The sequence below is a fragment of the Drosophila kikkawai genome, unplaced genomic scaffold (assembly GCF_030179895.1).
Source record: "Drosophila kikkawai strain 14028-0561.14 unplaced genomic scaffold, DkikHiC1v2 scaffold_186, whole genome shotgun sequence".
NCBI classification, from domain to species: domain Eukaryota; kingdom Metazoa; phylum Arthropoda; class Insecta; order Diptera; family Drosophilidae; genus Drosophila; species Drosophila kikkawai.
Window position 1 is genome coordinate 178,052 of NW_027222522.1, and position 13,736 is coordinate 191,787.

Consider the following 13,736-nt stretch of genomic DNA (forward strand, 5'->3'; position numbering starts at 1 on the left):
TATAACGAGAAGGCATTAATCAATAAATTGATGGAATTATTAAAAGTCCTAAAAATGTTCTTAATCAATTTAATGATAAATTGAAAATTGCTGAGGGGTCAAAAACAGAAAATAAATTTGTTATCATTTTCAATTTATTGAATTTAAATTAATATTTTTTAATTCATTAGATTTAGGTGAAGAAGGTATATAAGAATAATAATTAATTGAACAGAATAAAATAAATGTAATAGAAAAAATAATAAATAATAATAATCATCTAATAGGGGCTATTTGTGGAATTAAAAAATATTAATATTTTAATAATTTTAGTTTGACATACTAATGTTATAAGTTTAACTAATTTTTTTTTCCATTAGAAGTAAGTGCTAATTTACTATAGTGTGGTTTAAGAGACCAGTACTTGCTTTCAGTCATCTAATGAAGAATTATTTCTAGAAATTCATTTAATAAAATAATTTACAGGAACTCTTTCAATTACAATTGGTATAAAACTATGATTAGCTCCACAAATTTCTGAACATTGTCCATAAAATAATCCTGGACGATTAATAAAAAAATTTGTTTGATTTAAACGACCAGGAGTTCCATCTACTTTAACACCTAAAGCAGGAATTGTTCATGAATGAATAACATCAGCAGCTGTTACTAAAATTCGAATTTGAGAATTTATAGGCAATACAATTCGATTATCAACATCTAAAAGTCGAAATCCATCTGTTGATAATTCATTTGTAGGGATTATATAAGAGTCAAATTCAATATTATTAAAATCTGAATATTCATAACTTCAATATCATTGATGACCAATTCTTTTTAAAGTTACTGACGGTTCATTAATTTCATCTAATAAATATAATAATCGTAAAGAAGGTAAAGCAATAAATAATAAAATAATAGCTGGTAAAATTGTTCAAATTATTTCAATAAGTTGTCCATGTAAAAGAAATCGATTTACATAGTTATTAAAAAATAGTATAAATATTAAGTATCCTACTAAAACTGTAATTATTACTAAAATTAATAATGCATGATCGTGAAAAAAAATTAATTGTTCTATTAAAGGAGAAGCTCTATCTTGTAAACCTAAATTAGCTCATGTAGACATTAATTTTCTAATAAAAGTAAAATACTTTATATATGGAGCTTAAATCCATTGCACTAATCTGCCATATTAGAAATTAATTAGTTAAAAGTGGTAATTCAGAATAACTATGTTCAGCTGGTGGAGTGTTTTGATATCATTCAATTGAAGAATTTAATTGAATTGGATAAATTACTTGTCGTTGTGATACTAAACTTTCTCAAATAATATAGAAAAAAAATAAAATACCTAATAAAGAAATTGTAGATCCAATAGTTGACACAACATTTCAAGTTGTGTAAGCATCTGGATAATCTGAATAACGTCGAGGTATACCAGCTAATCCTAAAAAATGTTGAGGAAAAAATGTTAAATTTACTCCAATAAATATAATAATAAATTGACTTTTTAATCATTTAGAGTTTAATGTTAATCCAGTAAATAATGGATATCAGTGGATAAATCCAGCTATAATAGCAAATACTGCTCCTATAGATAAAACATAATGAAAATGAGCTACAACATAGTAAGTATCATGAAGAATAATATCAACAGATGAATTAGCTAAAACTACTCCTGTCAATCCTCCAACAGTAAATAAAAAAACAAATCCTAAAGCTCATAAAATAGCTGGTGAATAAGATAATTGAGTTCCATGAAGAGTTGCTAATCATCTAAAAATTTTAATTCCAGTAGGTACAGCAATAATTATTGTTGCTGATGTAAAATAAGCTCGTGTATCTACATCTATTCCTACTGTAAATATATGATGGGCTCATACAATAAATCCTAATAATCCAATAGCAAGTATTGCATAAATTATTCCTAAAGATCCAAAAGTTTCCTTTTTTCCTGATTCTTGACTAATAATATGAGAAATTATTCCAAATCCTGGTAAAATTAAAATATAAACTTCAGGATGACCAAAAAATCAAAATAAATGTTGGTATAAAATAGGGTCCCCTCCTCCAGCTGGATCAAAAAATGAAGTATTTAAATTACGATCAGTTAATAATATTGTAATTGCTCCTGCTAATACTGGTAGTGATAATAAAAGTAATAAAGCAGTAATTACAACTGATCATACAAATAAAGGTATTCGATCTAAAGTAATTCCTGTTGATCGTATATTAATAACTGTTGTAATAAAATTTACAGCTCCTAAAATTGATGAAATTCCAGCTAAATGTAATGAAAAAATTGCTAAATCTACAGAAGCTCCTCCATGAGCAATTCCTGAAGATAAAGGTGGATATACTGTTCACCCAGTACCAGCTCCATTTTCAACTATTCTTCTTACCAATAAAAGTGAAAGAGCAGGAGGAAGTAATCAAAATCTTATATTATTTATTCGAGGAAATGCTATATCAGGGGCTCCTAATATTAAGGGAACTAATCAATTTCCAAATCCTCCAATTATAATTGGTATAACTATAAAAAAAATTATAATAAAAGCATGGGCTGTTACAATAACATTATAAATTTGATCATCTCCAATCAAAGCTCCGGGATGTCCTAATTCAGCTCGAATTAAAATTCTTAGAGATGTTCCAACTATTCCTGCTCAAGCTCCAAAAATAAAATATAAAGTTCCAATATCTTTATGATTTGTTGAAAATAATCATTGTCGCGAATATAAAATTAGATTAAGTGGCTGAAGATTAGGCAATAGATTGTAAATCTATTTATAAGAATTATTCTTCTTAATCATTTATAAAATTGGTCTTATAGTCATAGTTTATGACATCAAACTGCAATTTTGAAGGAGTAAAATTTACTAAGGCTTAAAGGGAATATCCTATATTTACAGCTTTGAAGGCTATTAGTTTAATTAACTTAAAGCCTTATAGTATAAAAAAAAATAAAGAAATTAAAAATAATCCAAAGATTGAAAAAAAAGTTATAATTAAATATAAATTTATATTAGTACTATTTATATTTATTTTCATCATTCAGTTATTTTCATAATAATTTAATATAAAAGCTGAGTAACAAATTCGCAAATAAAAAAATAATGTAATTAAAGTTGATATTATCATTACTGTTAATAAAAAATATTGATTACATATTGTTAATTGTTGAATTACTAATCATTTAGGTAAAAATCCTAAAAATGGAGGTAATCCACCTAAAGATAAAAAATTTATAAATATTGAAAATTTCAAAATTTTTCTATTTATAAATCAAGAAAATAATTGATTTATATGAAATAATTTAAAAATATTAAATATAAATGTTAAAATAAATGAAAGAAAAGAATAAAATAAAAAATAAATTAATCAAATAGATTCTCTAATTATAATTGATCTTAATATTCATCCTAAATGATTAATTGATGAATAAGCTATTAATTTTCGTAAAGATGTTTGATTCAATCCACCTATTGCTCCAACAATAACTGATAAAATTACTGTAATTAATAGTAAATTTTTTATATTTAAATAAGAAATTAGTATTAATGGGGCAATTTTTTGTCAAGTTATTAAAATTAATGAATTAATTCAAGTTAGTCCTTCTATTATATTTGGAAATCAAAAATGAAAAGGAGCAGCTCCTCTTTTTAATAAAAGTGCAGATATAATAATTATAGATGTAAAACTTTCATTAATTTCATTATTTATGTTATTTTTTAATATTAATAAAATTGATGAAAACAATAAAACAGTTGATGCTAAAGCTTGGGTTAAAAAATATTTTAAAGAAGCTTCTGTTGATATAGAATTATTATTATCTCTAAGTAGGGGGATAAAAGATAACAAATTAATTTCTAAACCTATTCAAGCTCCTAACCAAGAATTAGAAGAAACTGTAATTAATGTTCCAATAATTATAATTGTGATAAATAAAATTTTTGATGAATTATTAAAAATTAAAAAGAAAAGGATTATAACCTTTATAAATGGGGTATGAACCCAGTAGCTTAATTAGCTTATCTTTTTAATAAATTATATGAAAGATATATATATATATATTAATAAATATATTTTAGTGTACGATGCACAAAAGTTTTTGATACTTTTAGAAATAGTTTAATTCTATTAAATATAAAATCTTTATATTTATAAACATATAAATGTATCAATGAATGTAGAAAACTACATAATTTACCCTATCAAGGTAACCCTTTTTATCAGGCAATTCATTAATAATAAAGTTTTCATCTTTTTTTTTTTTTTTTTTTTTTTTTATTTATTTATTGTTATTTTTTTAAAAAATTACAAAATTTTTTTATAGATTTATTTAAATTAAATAATACTTTTTAGCACAAATTTAATTATTATATAATTTTTAATTAGATAATTTTTTTTTTCTATATATATATATATATATTAATAAATTATTTTATATATATAAATATATAAATATATAATAATTAAATTAATATTTATATATTTATACATATATTAATATTTAAATATATAATAATTTATTAAATATTTATATATTTATATAAATAACATAATGTTAGATAAATATATTAAAATAGATTTTTTTTTACTATTTATATAAACATTTTTGGATTGCGAAATTTTTTATTTAAATCATTAAACATATATTAATATATTAAATATTTATATATATATAGATATATATTAATTTTTAACTAGTATATAAAAATTTAAAAAAAAAAAAAAAAAAAAAATTAGGATTTTTAATATTATAATTTTTGTTAATAATTATTTCATTTTATTTGATTTATATTTTATAAAATTTTTATTATTTTATATAATATTTTATAATATTAAATTTTAATTTATTATTTAAATTTATTAATATATATATATATATATATATAACATATAAATTTAACATTATTAGTATTATTATACTATTAATAATTATTTACTTTATAATATAATATTATAATTTTTAATTTTTTTTTATTAAATTTTATTATATAATAAGGGGGTATTATCCAGGTTTAGTGATTATTTAAATTTATTAATATATAATATTAATTATTAATATTATTATACTATTAATAATTATTTATTTTATATTATAATAATAAAAATTTTTAGTTTTTTTATTAAATTTTATTATATAATAAGGGGGTATTATCCAGGTTTAGTGATTATTTAAATTTATTAATATATAATATTAATTATTAGTATTATTATACTATTAATAATTATTTATTTTATATTATAATAATAAAAATTTTTAGTTTTTTTATTAAATTTTATTATATAATAAGGGGGTATTATCCAGGTTTAGTGATTATTTAAATTTATTAATATATAATATTAATTATTAGTATTATTATACTATTAATAATTATTTATTTTATATTATAATAATAAAAATTTTTAGTTTTTTTATTAAATTTTATTATATAATAAGGGGGTATTATCCAGGTTTAGTGATTATTTAAATTTATTAATATATAATATTAATTATTAGTATTATTATACTATTAATAATTATTTATTTTATATTATAATAATAAAAATTTTTAGTTTTTTTATTAAATTTTATTATATAATAAGGGGGTATTATCCAGGTTTAGTGATTATTTAAATTTATTAATATATAATATTAATTATTAATATTATTATACTATTAATAATTATTTACTTTATATTATAATAATAAAAATTTTTAATTTTTTTTATTAAATTTTACTATATAATAAGGGGGTAATATCCAGGTTTAGTGATTATTTAAATTTATTAATATATAATATTAATTATTAGTATTATTTTACTATTAATAATTATTTATTTTATAATATAATAATTACTATTAATTAGTTTTTATTAAATTTTATTATATAGTAAAGATATATTTAAGTTTAATTATTGTTAATTAAGTTTATTAATATATATATATATATTATTATTATTATTATTAATTAATATTAATATATTATTATTAATAATTAGTAATTTTATATTGTCGACGGCCCTTCAGGTCGGCGTCGGGCGACGACGGCTGCGTAACCTCCGGGCGGCTAGGTGCTGCTGCCGGTGACACCTCGGCTGCAGCGCAGCGTATCTGGGGCCCGGCCCGAAGATCTCATCGGCAACTCCGCGTCGTCCTGGTCCGGTGAATCCCCGAAGAGGTCGTCCATGGACCGGGGCCACTCGCTGATGAAGCGACAGCGTGGACGTGCTGGGACGTGCGGTCTTCTGCCATCGTGGCGGATTCGTCGAGCAGGGGTCGGCGTCGGTGGTCGATTAGGGTTGGAGTGTTGCTCCGGACCGGCCGACTGGGAAGGCTCGGTGGATGACGAGCACAGCTCCTCGGCTGTCCGTCGGGCAGCGGCGGGGGCGTATTCGCCGGGGGTCGGCAGCGGAGGGCGGCTAGGTGCTGCTGCCAGCGGCATTTCGGCTGCAGAGTCCTTGTCGGTCGTCGATAAGGGAGGACGGCTCGTCGACGGCCCTTCAGGTCGGCGTCGGGCGACGACGGCTGCGTAACCTCCGGGCGGCTAGGTGCTGCTGCCGGTGACACCTCGGCTGCAGCGCAGCGTATCTGGGGCCCGGCCCGAAGATCTCATCGGCAACTCCGCGTCGTCCTGGTCCGGTGAATCCCCGAAGAGGTCGTCCATGGACCGGGGCCACTCGCTGATGAAGCGACAGCGTGGACGTGCTGGGACGTGCGGTCTTCTGCCATCGTGGCGGATTCGTCGAGCAGGGGTCGGCGTCGGTGGTCGATTAGGGTTGGAGTGTTGCTCCGGACCGGCCGACTGGGAAGGCTCGGTGGATGACGAGCACAGCTCCTCGGCTGTCCGTCGGGCAGCGGCGGGGGCGTATTCGCCGGGGGTCGGCAGCGGAGGGCGGCTAGGTGCTGCTGCCAGCGGCATTTCGGCTGCAGAGTCCTTGTCGGTCGTCGATAAGGGAGGACGGCTCGTCGACGGCCCTTCAGGTCGGCGTCGGGCGACGACGGCTGCGTAACCTCCGGGCGGCTAGGTGCTGCTGCCGGTGACACCTCGGCTGCAGCGCAGCGTATCTGGGGCCCGGCCCGAAGATCTCGTCGGCAACTCCGCGTCGTCCTGGTCCGGTGAATCCCCGAAGAGGTCGTCCATGGACCGGGGCCACTCGCTGATGAAGCGACGGCGTGGACGTGCTGGGACGTGCGGTCTTCTGCCATCGTGGCGGAGTCGTCGAGCAGGGGCCGACGTCGGTGGTTGATTCCGGTCTCGTTGGCCATCTGCTCGAACAGATTCGGTGGAAGGTCGCCGAAGCCCTTTACGGCTGCTCGCAGCGGGGCTAGTGGCGGTGGCTCCTGGTCCGAGGGCGGCTGCTTCTCCCCGTTGGCAGGCGTTTGGGTGGCCTGGTATGGTAGTGGACGCAGCCATGTAGTAGCCACTCGCAGCGGGACCAATGGGGGGGGCCCCTGGTCCGAGGGTGGCTGTTTCTCCTTGTCAGCTGGCGCTTGGGCGGTCTGGGATGGGCGTGGACGTGGCGGTGTGGTTGCCATCCGCAGCGGGCCGAAGCGGCGATGAGCCCACACCGGGGCCACTCGCTAATGAAGCGGCGGTGTGGACGAGCGGTCTTCTGCCATCGTGGCGGCTTCGTCGAGCAGAGGTCGGCGTCGGTGGTCGATTAGGGTTGGAGTGTTGCTCCGGACCGGCCGACTGGGAAGGCTCGGTGGATGACGAGCACAGCTCCTCGGCTTTCCGTCGGGCAGCGGCGGCGGCGTATTCGCCGGGGGTCGGCAGCGGAGGGCGGCTAGGTGCTGCTGCCGGCGGCATTTCGGCTGCAGAGTCCTCGTCGGTCGTCGATAAGGGAGGACGACTCGTCGACGGCCCTTCACGTCGGCGTCGGGCGACGACGGCTGCGTATCCTCCGGGCGGCTAGGCGCTGCTGCCGGTGACACCTCGGCTGAAGCGCTGCGTATCTGGGGCCCGGCCCGAAGATCTCCTCGGCAACTCCGCGCCGTCCTGGTCCGGTGAATCCCCGAAGAGGTCGTCCATGGACCGGGGCCACTCGCTGATGAAGCGGCGGCGAGACTCGTGCTGGGACGAGTGGTCTTCTGCCATCGTGGCGGATTCGTCGAGCAGGGGCCGGCGTCGGTGGTTGATTCCGGTCTCGTTGGCCATCTGCTCGAACAGATTCGCTGAAAGGTCGCCGAAGCACTCTACGGCTGCTCGCAGCGGGACCAGTGGCGGTGGAGGGGAGGAGGGACCGGCGTCGGTGGTCGATTACAGGCCGAGTGTTGCTCCGGACCGGCCGACTGGGGAGGCTCGGTGGATGACGAGTACAGCTCGTCGCACAGCTCCTCGGCTTTCCGTCGGGCCGCGGCGGCGGCGTATTCGCCGGAGGTCAGCAGCGGAGGGCGGCTAGGTGCTGCTGCCAGCGGCATTTCGGCTGCAGAGTCCTTGTCGGTCGTCGACGGCCCTTCAGGTCGGCGTCGGGCGACGACGGCTGCGTAACCTCCGGGCGGCTAGGTGCTGCTGCCGGTGACACCTCGGCTGCAGCGCAGCGTATCTGGGGCCCGGCCCGAAGATCTCGTCGGCAACTCCGCGTCGTCCTAATCCGGTGAATCCCCGAAGAGGTCGTCCATGGACCGGGGCCACTCGCTGATGAAGCGACGGCGTGGACTTGCTGGGACGTGCGGTCTTCTGCCATCGTGGCGGATTCGTCGAGCAGGGGCCGACGTCGGTGGTTGATTCCGGTCTCGTTGGCCATCTGCTCGAACAGATTCGGTGGAAGGTCGCCGAAGCCCTCTACGGCTGCTCGCAGCGGGGCTAGTGGCGGTGGCTCCTGGTCCGAGGGCGGCTGCTTCTCCCCGTTGGCAGGCGCTTGGGTGGCCTGGTATGGTAGTGGACGCAGCCATGTAGTAGCCACTCGCAGCGGGACCAATGGGGGGGGCCCCTGGTCCGAGGGTGGCTGTTTCTCCTTGTCAGCTGGCGCTTGGGCGGTCTGGGATGGGCGTGGACGTGGCGGTGTGGTTGCCATCCGCAGCGGGCCGAAGCGGCGATGAGCCCACACCGGGGCCACTCGCTAATGAAGCGGCGGTGTGGACGAGCGGTCTTCTGCCATCGTGGCGGCTTCGTCGAGCAGGGGTCGGCGTCGGTGGTCGATTAGGGTTGGAGTGTTGCTCCGGACCGGCCGACTGGGAAGGCTCGGTGGATGACGAGCACAGCTCCTCGGCTTTCCGTCGGGCAGCGGCGGCGGCGTATTCGCCGGGGGTCGGAAGCGGAGGGCGGCTAGGTGCTGCTGCCGGCGCCATTTCGGCTGCAGAGTCCTCGTCGGTCGTCGATAAGGGAGGACGACTCGTCGACGGCCCTTCAGGTCGGCGTTGGGCGACGACGGCTGCGTACCCTCCGGGCGGCTAGGCGCTGCTGCCGGTGACACCTCGGCTGAAGCGCTGCGTATCTGGGGCCCGGCCCGAAGATCTCCTCGGCAACTCCGCGCCGTCCTGGTCCGGTGAATCCCCGAAGAGGTCGTCCATGGACCGGGGCCACTCGCTGATGAAGCGGCGGCGAGACTCGTGCTGGGACGAGTGGTCTTCTGCCATCGTGGCGGATTCGTCGAGCAGGGGCCGGCGTCGGTGGTTGATTCCGGTCTCGTTGGCCATCTGCTCGAACAGATTCGGTGGAAGGTTGCCGAAGCACTCTACGGCTGCTCGCAGCGGGACCAGTGGCGGTGGAGGGGAGGAGGGGCCGGCGTCGGTGGTCGATTACAGGCCGAGTGTTGCTCCGGACCGGCCGACTGGGGAGGCTCGGTGGATGACGAGCACAGCTCGTCGCACAGCTCCTCGGCTTTCCGTCGGGCAGCGGCGGCGGCGTATACGCCGGGGGTCGGCAGCGGAGGGCGGCTAGGTGCTGCTGCCGGCGGCATTTCGGCTGCAGAGTCCTCGTCGGTCGTCGATAAGGGAGGACGACTCGTCGACGGCCCTTCAGGTCGGCGTCGGGCGACGACGGCTGCGTAACCTCCGGGCGGCTAGGTGGTCTTCTGCCATCGTGGCGGATTCGTCGAGCAGGGGCCGGCGTCAGTGGTTGATTCCGGTCTCGTTGGCCATCTGCTCGAACAGATTCGCTGAAAGGTCGCCGAAGCACTCTACGGCTGCTCGCAGCGTGACCATTGGCGGTGGAGGGGAGGAGGGGCCGGCATCGGTGGTCGATTACAGGCCGAGTGTTGCTCCGGACCGGCCGACTGGGGAGGCTCGGTGGATGACGAGCACAGCTCGTCGCACAGCTCCTCGGCTTTCCGTCGGGCAGCGGCGGCGGCGTATTCGCCGGGGGTCGGCAGCGGAGGGCGGCTAGGTGCTGCTGCTGGCGGCATTTCGGCTGCAGAGTCCTTTTCGGTCGTCGATAAGGGAGGACGGCTCGTCGACGGCCCTTCAGGTCGGCGTCGGGCGACGACGGCTGCGTAACCTCCGGGCGGCTAGGTGCTGCTGCCGGTGACACCTATCTGGGGCCCGGCCCGAAGATCTCGTCGGCAACTCCGCGCCGTCCTGGTCCGGTGAATCCCCGAAGAGGTCGTCCATGGACCGGGGCCACTCGCTGATGAAGCGGCGGCGTGGACGTGCTGGGACGAGCGGTCTTCTGCCATCGTGGCGGATTCGTCGAGCAGGGGCCGGCGTCGGTGGTTGATTCCGGTCTCGTTGGCCATCTGCTCGAACAGATTCGGTGGAAGGTCGCCGAAGCCCTCTACGGCTGCTCGCAACGGGGCTAGTGGCGGTGGCTCCTGGTCCGAGGGCGGCTGCTTCTCCCCATTGGCAGGCGCTTGGGTGGCCTGGTATGGTAGTGAACGCAGCAGTGTAGTAGCCACTCGCAGCGGGACCAATGGTGGGGGCCCCTGGTCCGAGGGTGGCTGTTTCTCCTCTTCAGCTGGCGCTTGGGCGGTCTGGGATGGGCGTGAACGTGGCGGTGTGGTTGCCATCCGCAGCGGGCCGAAGCGGCGATGAGCCCACACCGGGGCCACTCGCTAATGAAGCGGCGGTGTGGACGAGCGGTCTTCTGCCATCGTGGCGGCTTCGTCGAGCAGGGGTCGGCGTCGGTGGTCGATTAGGGTTGGAGTGTTGCTCTGGACCGGCCGACTGGGAAGGCTCGGTGGATGACGAGCACAGCTCCTCGGCTTTCCGTCGGGCAGCGGCGGCGGCGTATTCGCCGGGGGTCGGCAGCGGAGGGCGGCTAGGTGCTGCTGCTGGCGGCATTTCGGCTGCAGAGTCCTTTTCGGTCGTCGATAAGGGAGGACGGCTCGTCGACGGCCCTTCAGGTCGGCGTCGGGCGACGACGGCTGCGTAACCTCCGGGCGGCTAGGTGCTGCTGCCGGTGACACCTATCTGGGGCCCGGCCCGAAGATCTCGTCGGCAACTCCGCGCCGTCCTGGTCCGGTGAATCTCCGAAGAGGTCATCCATGGACCGGGGCCACTCGCTGATGAAGCGGCGGCGTGGACGTGCTGGGACGAGCGGTCTTCTGCCATCGTGGCGGATTCGTCGAGCAGGGGCCGGCGTCGGTGGTTGATTCCGGTCTCGTTGGCCATCTGCTCGAACAGATTCGGTGGAAGGTCGCCGAAGCCCTCTACGGCTGCTCGCAACGGGGCTAGTGGCGGTGGCTCCTGGTCCGAGGGCGGCTGCTTCTCCCCATTGGCAGGCGCTTGAGTGGCCTGGTATGGTAGTGGACGCAGCCATGTAGTAGCCACTCGCAGCGGACCAATGGTGGGGGCCCCTGGTCGGAGGGTGGCTGTTTCTCCTCGTCAGCTGGCGCTTGGGCGGTCTGGGATGGGCGTGGACGTGGCGGTGTGGTTGCCATCCGCAGCGGGCCGAAGCGGCGATGAGCCCACACCGGGGCCACTCGCTAATGAAGCGGCGGTGTGGACGAGCGGTCTTCTGCCATAGTGGCGGCTTCGTCGAGCAGGGGTCGGCGTCGGTGGTCGATTAGGGTTGGAGTGTTGCTCCGGACCGGCCGACTGGGAAGGCTCGGTGGATGACGAGCACAGCTCCTCGGCTTTCCGTCGGGCAGCGGCGGCGGCGTATTCGCCGGGGGTCGGCAGCGGAGGGCGGCTAGGTGCTGCTGCCGGCGGCATTTCGGCTGCAGAGTCCTCGTCGGTCGTCGATAAGGGAGGACGACTCGTCGACGGCCCTTCAGGTCGGCGTCGGGCGACGACGGCTGCGTAACCTCCGGGCGGCTAGGTGCTGCTGCCGGCGCCATTTCGGCTGCAGAGTCCTCGTCGGTCGTCGATAAGGGAGGACGACTCGTCGACGGCCCTTCAGGTCGGCGTCGGGCGACGACGGCTGCGTAACCTCTGGGCGGCTAGGTGCTGCTGCCGGTGACACCTCGGCTGCAGCGCAGCGTATCTGGGTTCCGGCCCGAAGATCTCGTCTGCAACTCTGCGCCGTCCTGGTCTGGTGAATCCCCTAAGAGGTCGTCCATGGACCGGGGCCACTCGCTGATGAAGCGGCGGCGTGGACGTGCTGGGACGAGTGGTCTTCTGCCATCGTGGCGGATTCGTCGAGCAGGGGCCGGCGTCGGTGGTTGATTCCGGTCTCGTTGGATATCTGCTCGAACAGATTCGGTGGAAGGTCGCCGAAGCACTCTACGGCTGCTCGCAGCGGGACCAGTGGCGGTGGAGCGGAGGAGGGGCCGGCGTCGGTGGTCGATTACAGGCCGAGTGTTGCTCCGGACCGGTCGACTGGGGAGGCTCGGTGGATGAGGAGCACAGCTCCTCGGCTTTCCGTCGGGCAGCGGCGGCGGCGTATTCGCCGGAGGTCAGCAGCGGAGGGCGGCTAGGTGCTGCTGCCAGCGGCATTTCGGCTGCAGAGTCCTTGTCGGTCGTCGACGGCCCTTCAGGTCGGCGTCGGGCGACGACGGCTACGTAACTTCCGGGCGGCTAGGTGCTGCTGCCGGTGACACCTCGGCTGCAGCGCAGCGTATCTGGGGCCCGGCCCGAAGATCTCGTCGGCAACTCCGCGTCGTCCTGGTCCGGTGAATCCCCGAAGAGGTCGTCCATGGACCGGGGCCACTCGCTGATGAAGCGACAGCGTGGACGTGCTGGGACGTGCGGTCTTCTGCCATCGTGGCGGATTCGTCGAGCAGGGGCCGACGTCCGTGGTTGATTCCGGTCTCGTTGGCCATCTGCTCGAACAGATTCGGTGGAAGGTCGCCGAAGCCCTCTACGGCTGCTCGCAACGGGGCTAGTGGCGGTGGCTCCTGGTCCGAGGGCGGCTGCTTCTCCCCATTGGCAGGCGCTTGGGTGGCCTGGTATGGTAGTGAACGCAGCAGTGTAGTAGCCACTCGCAGCGGGACCAATGGTGGGGGCCCCTGGTCCGAGGGTGGCTGTTTCTCCTCTTCAGCTGGCGCTTGGGCGGTCTGGGATGGGCGTGAACGTGGCGGTGTGGTTGCCATCCGCAGCGGGCCGAACCGGAGATGAGCCCACACCGGGGCCACTCGCTAATGAAGCGGCGGTGTGGACGAGCAGTCTTCTGCCATCGTGGCGGTGGTCGACTTGGGTGCGAGTGTTGCTCCGGACCGGCCGACTGGGAGGGCTCGGTGGATGACGAGCACAGCTCGTCGCACAGCTCCTCGGCTTTCCGTCGGGCAGCGGCGGCGGCGTATTCGCCGGGGGTCGGCAGCGGAGGGCGGCTAGGTGCTGCTGCCGGCGGCATTTCGGCTGCAGAGTCCTCGTCGGTCGTCGATAAGGGAGGACGACTCGTCGACGGCCCTTCAGGTCGGCGTCGGGCGACGACGGCTGCGTACCC

The 13,736-nt window shown here is 46.6% G+C and overlaps 1 protein-coding gene across 1 annotated transcript; it reads right to left on the reverse strand.

The window, feature by feature from the left end:
* Positions 1 to 423: 423 nt before the first annotated feature.
* On the reverse strand, positions 424 to 13,383 carry LOC121502688 (cytochrome c oxidase subunit 1-like). Its single transcript, XM_070288842.1, is given in 2 exon segments — positions 424 to 2,699; positions 13,018 to 13,383. Coding segments are annotated over 2 exon segments (1,050 nt in total). The 3' UTR covers positions 424 to 2,015.
* Positions 13,384 to 13,736: the final 353 nt, after the last annotated feature.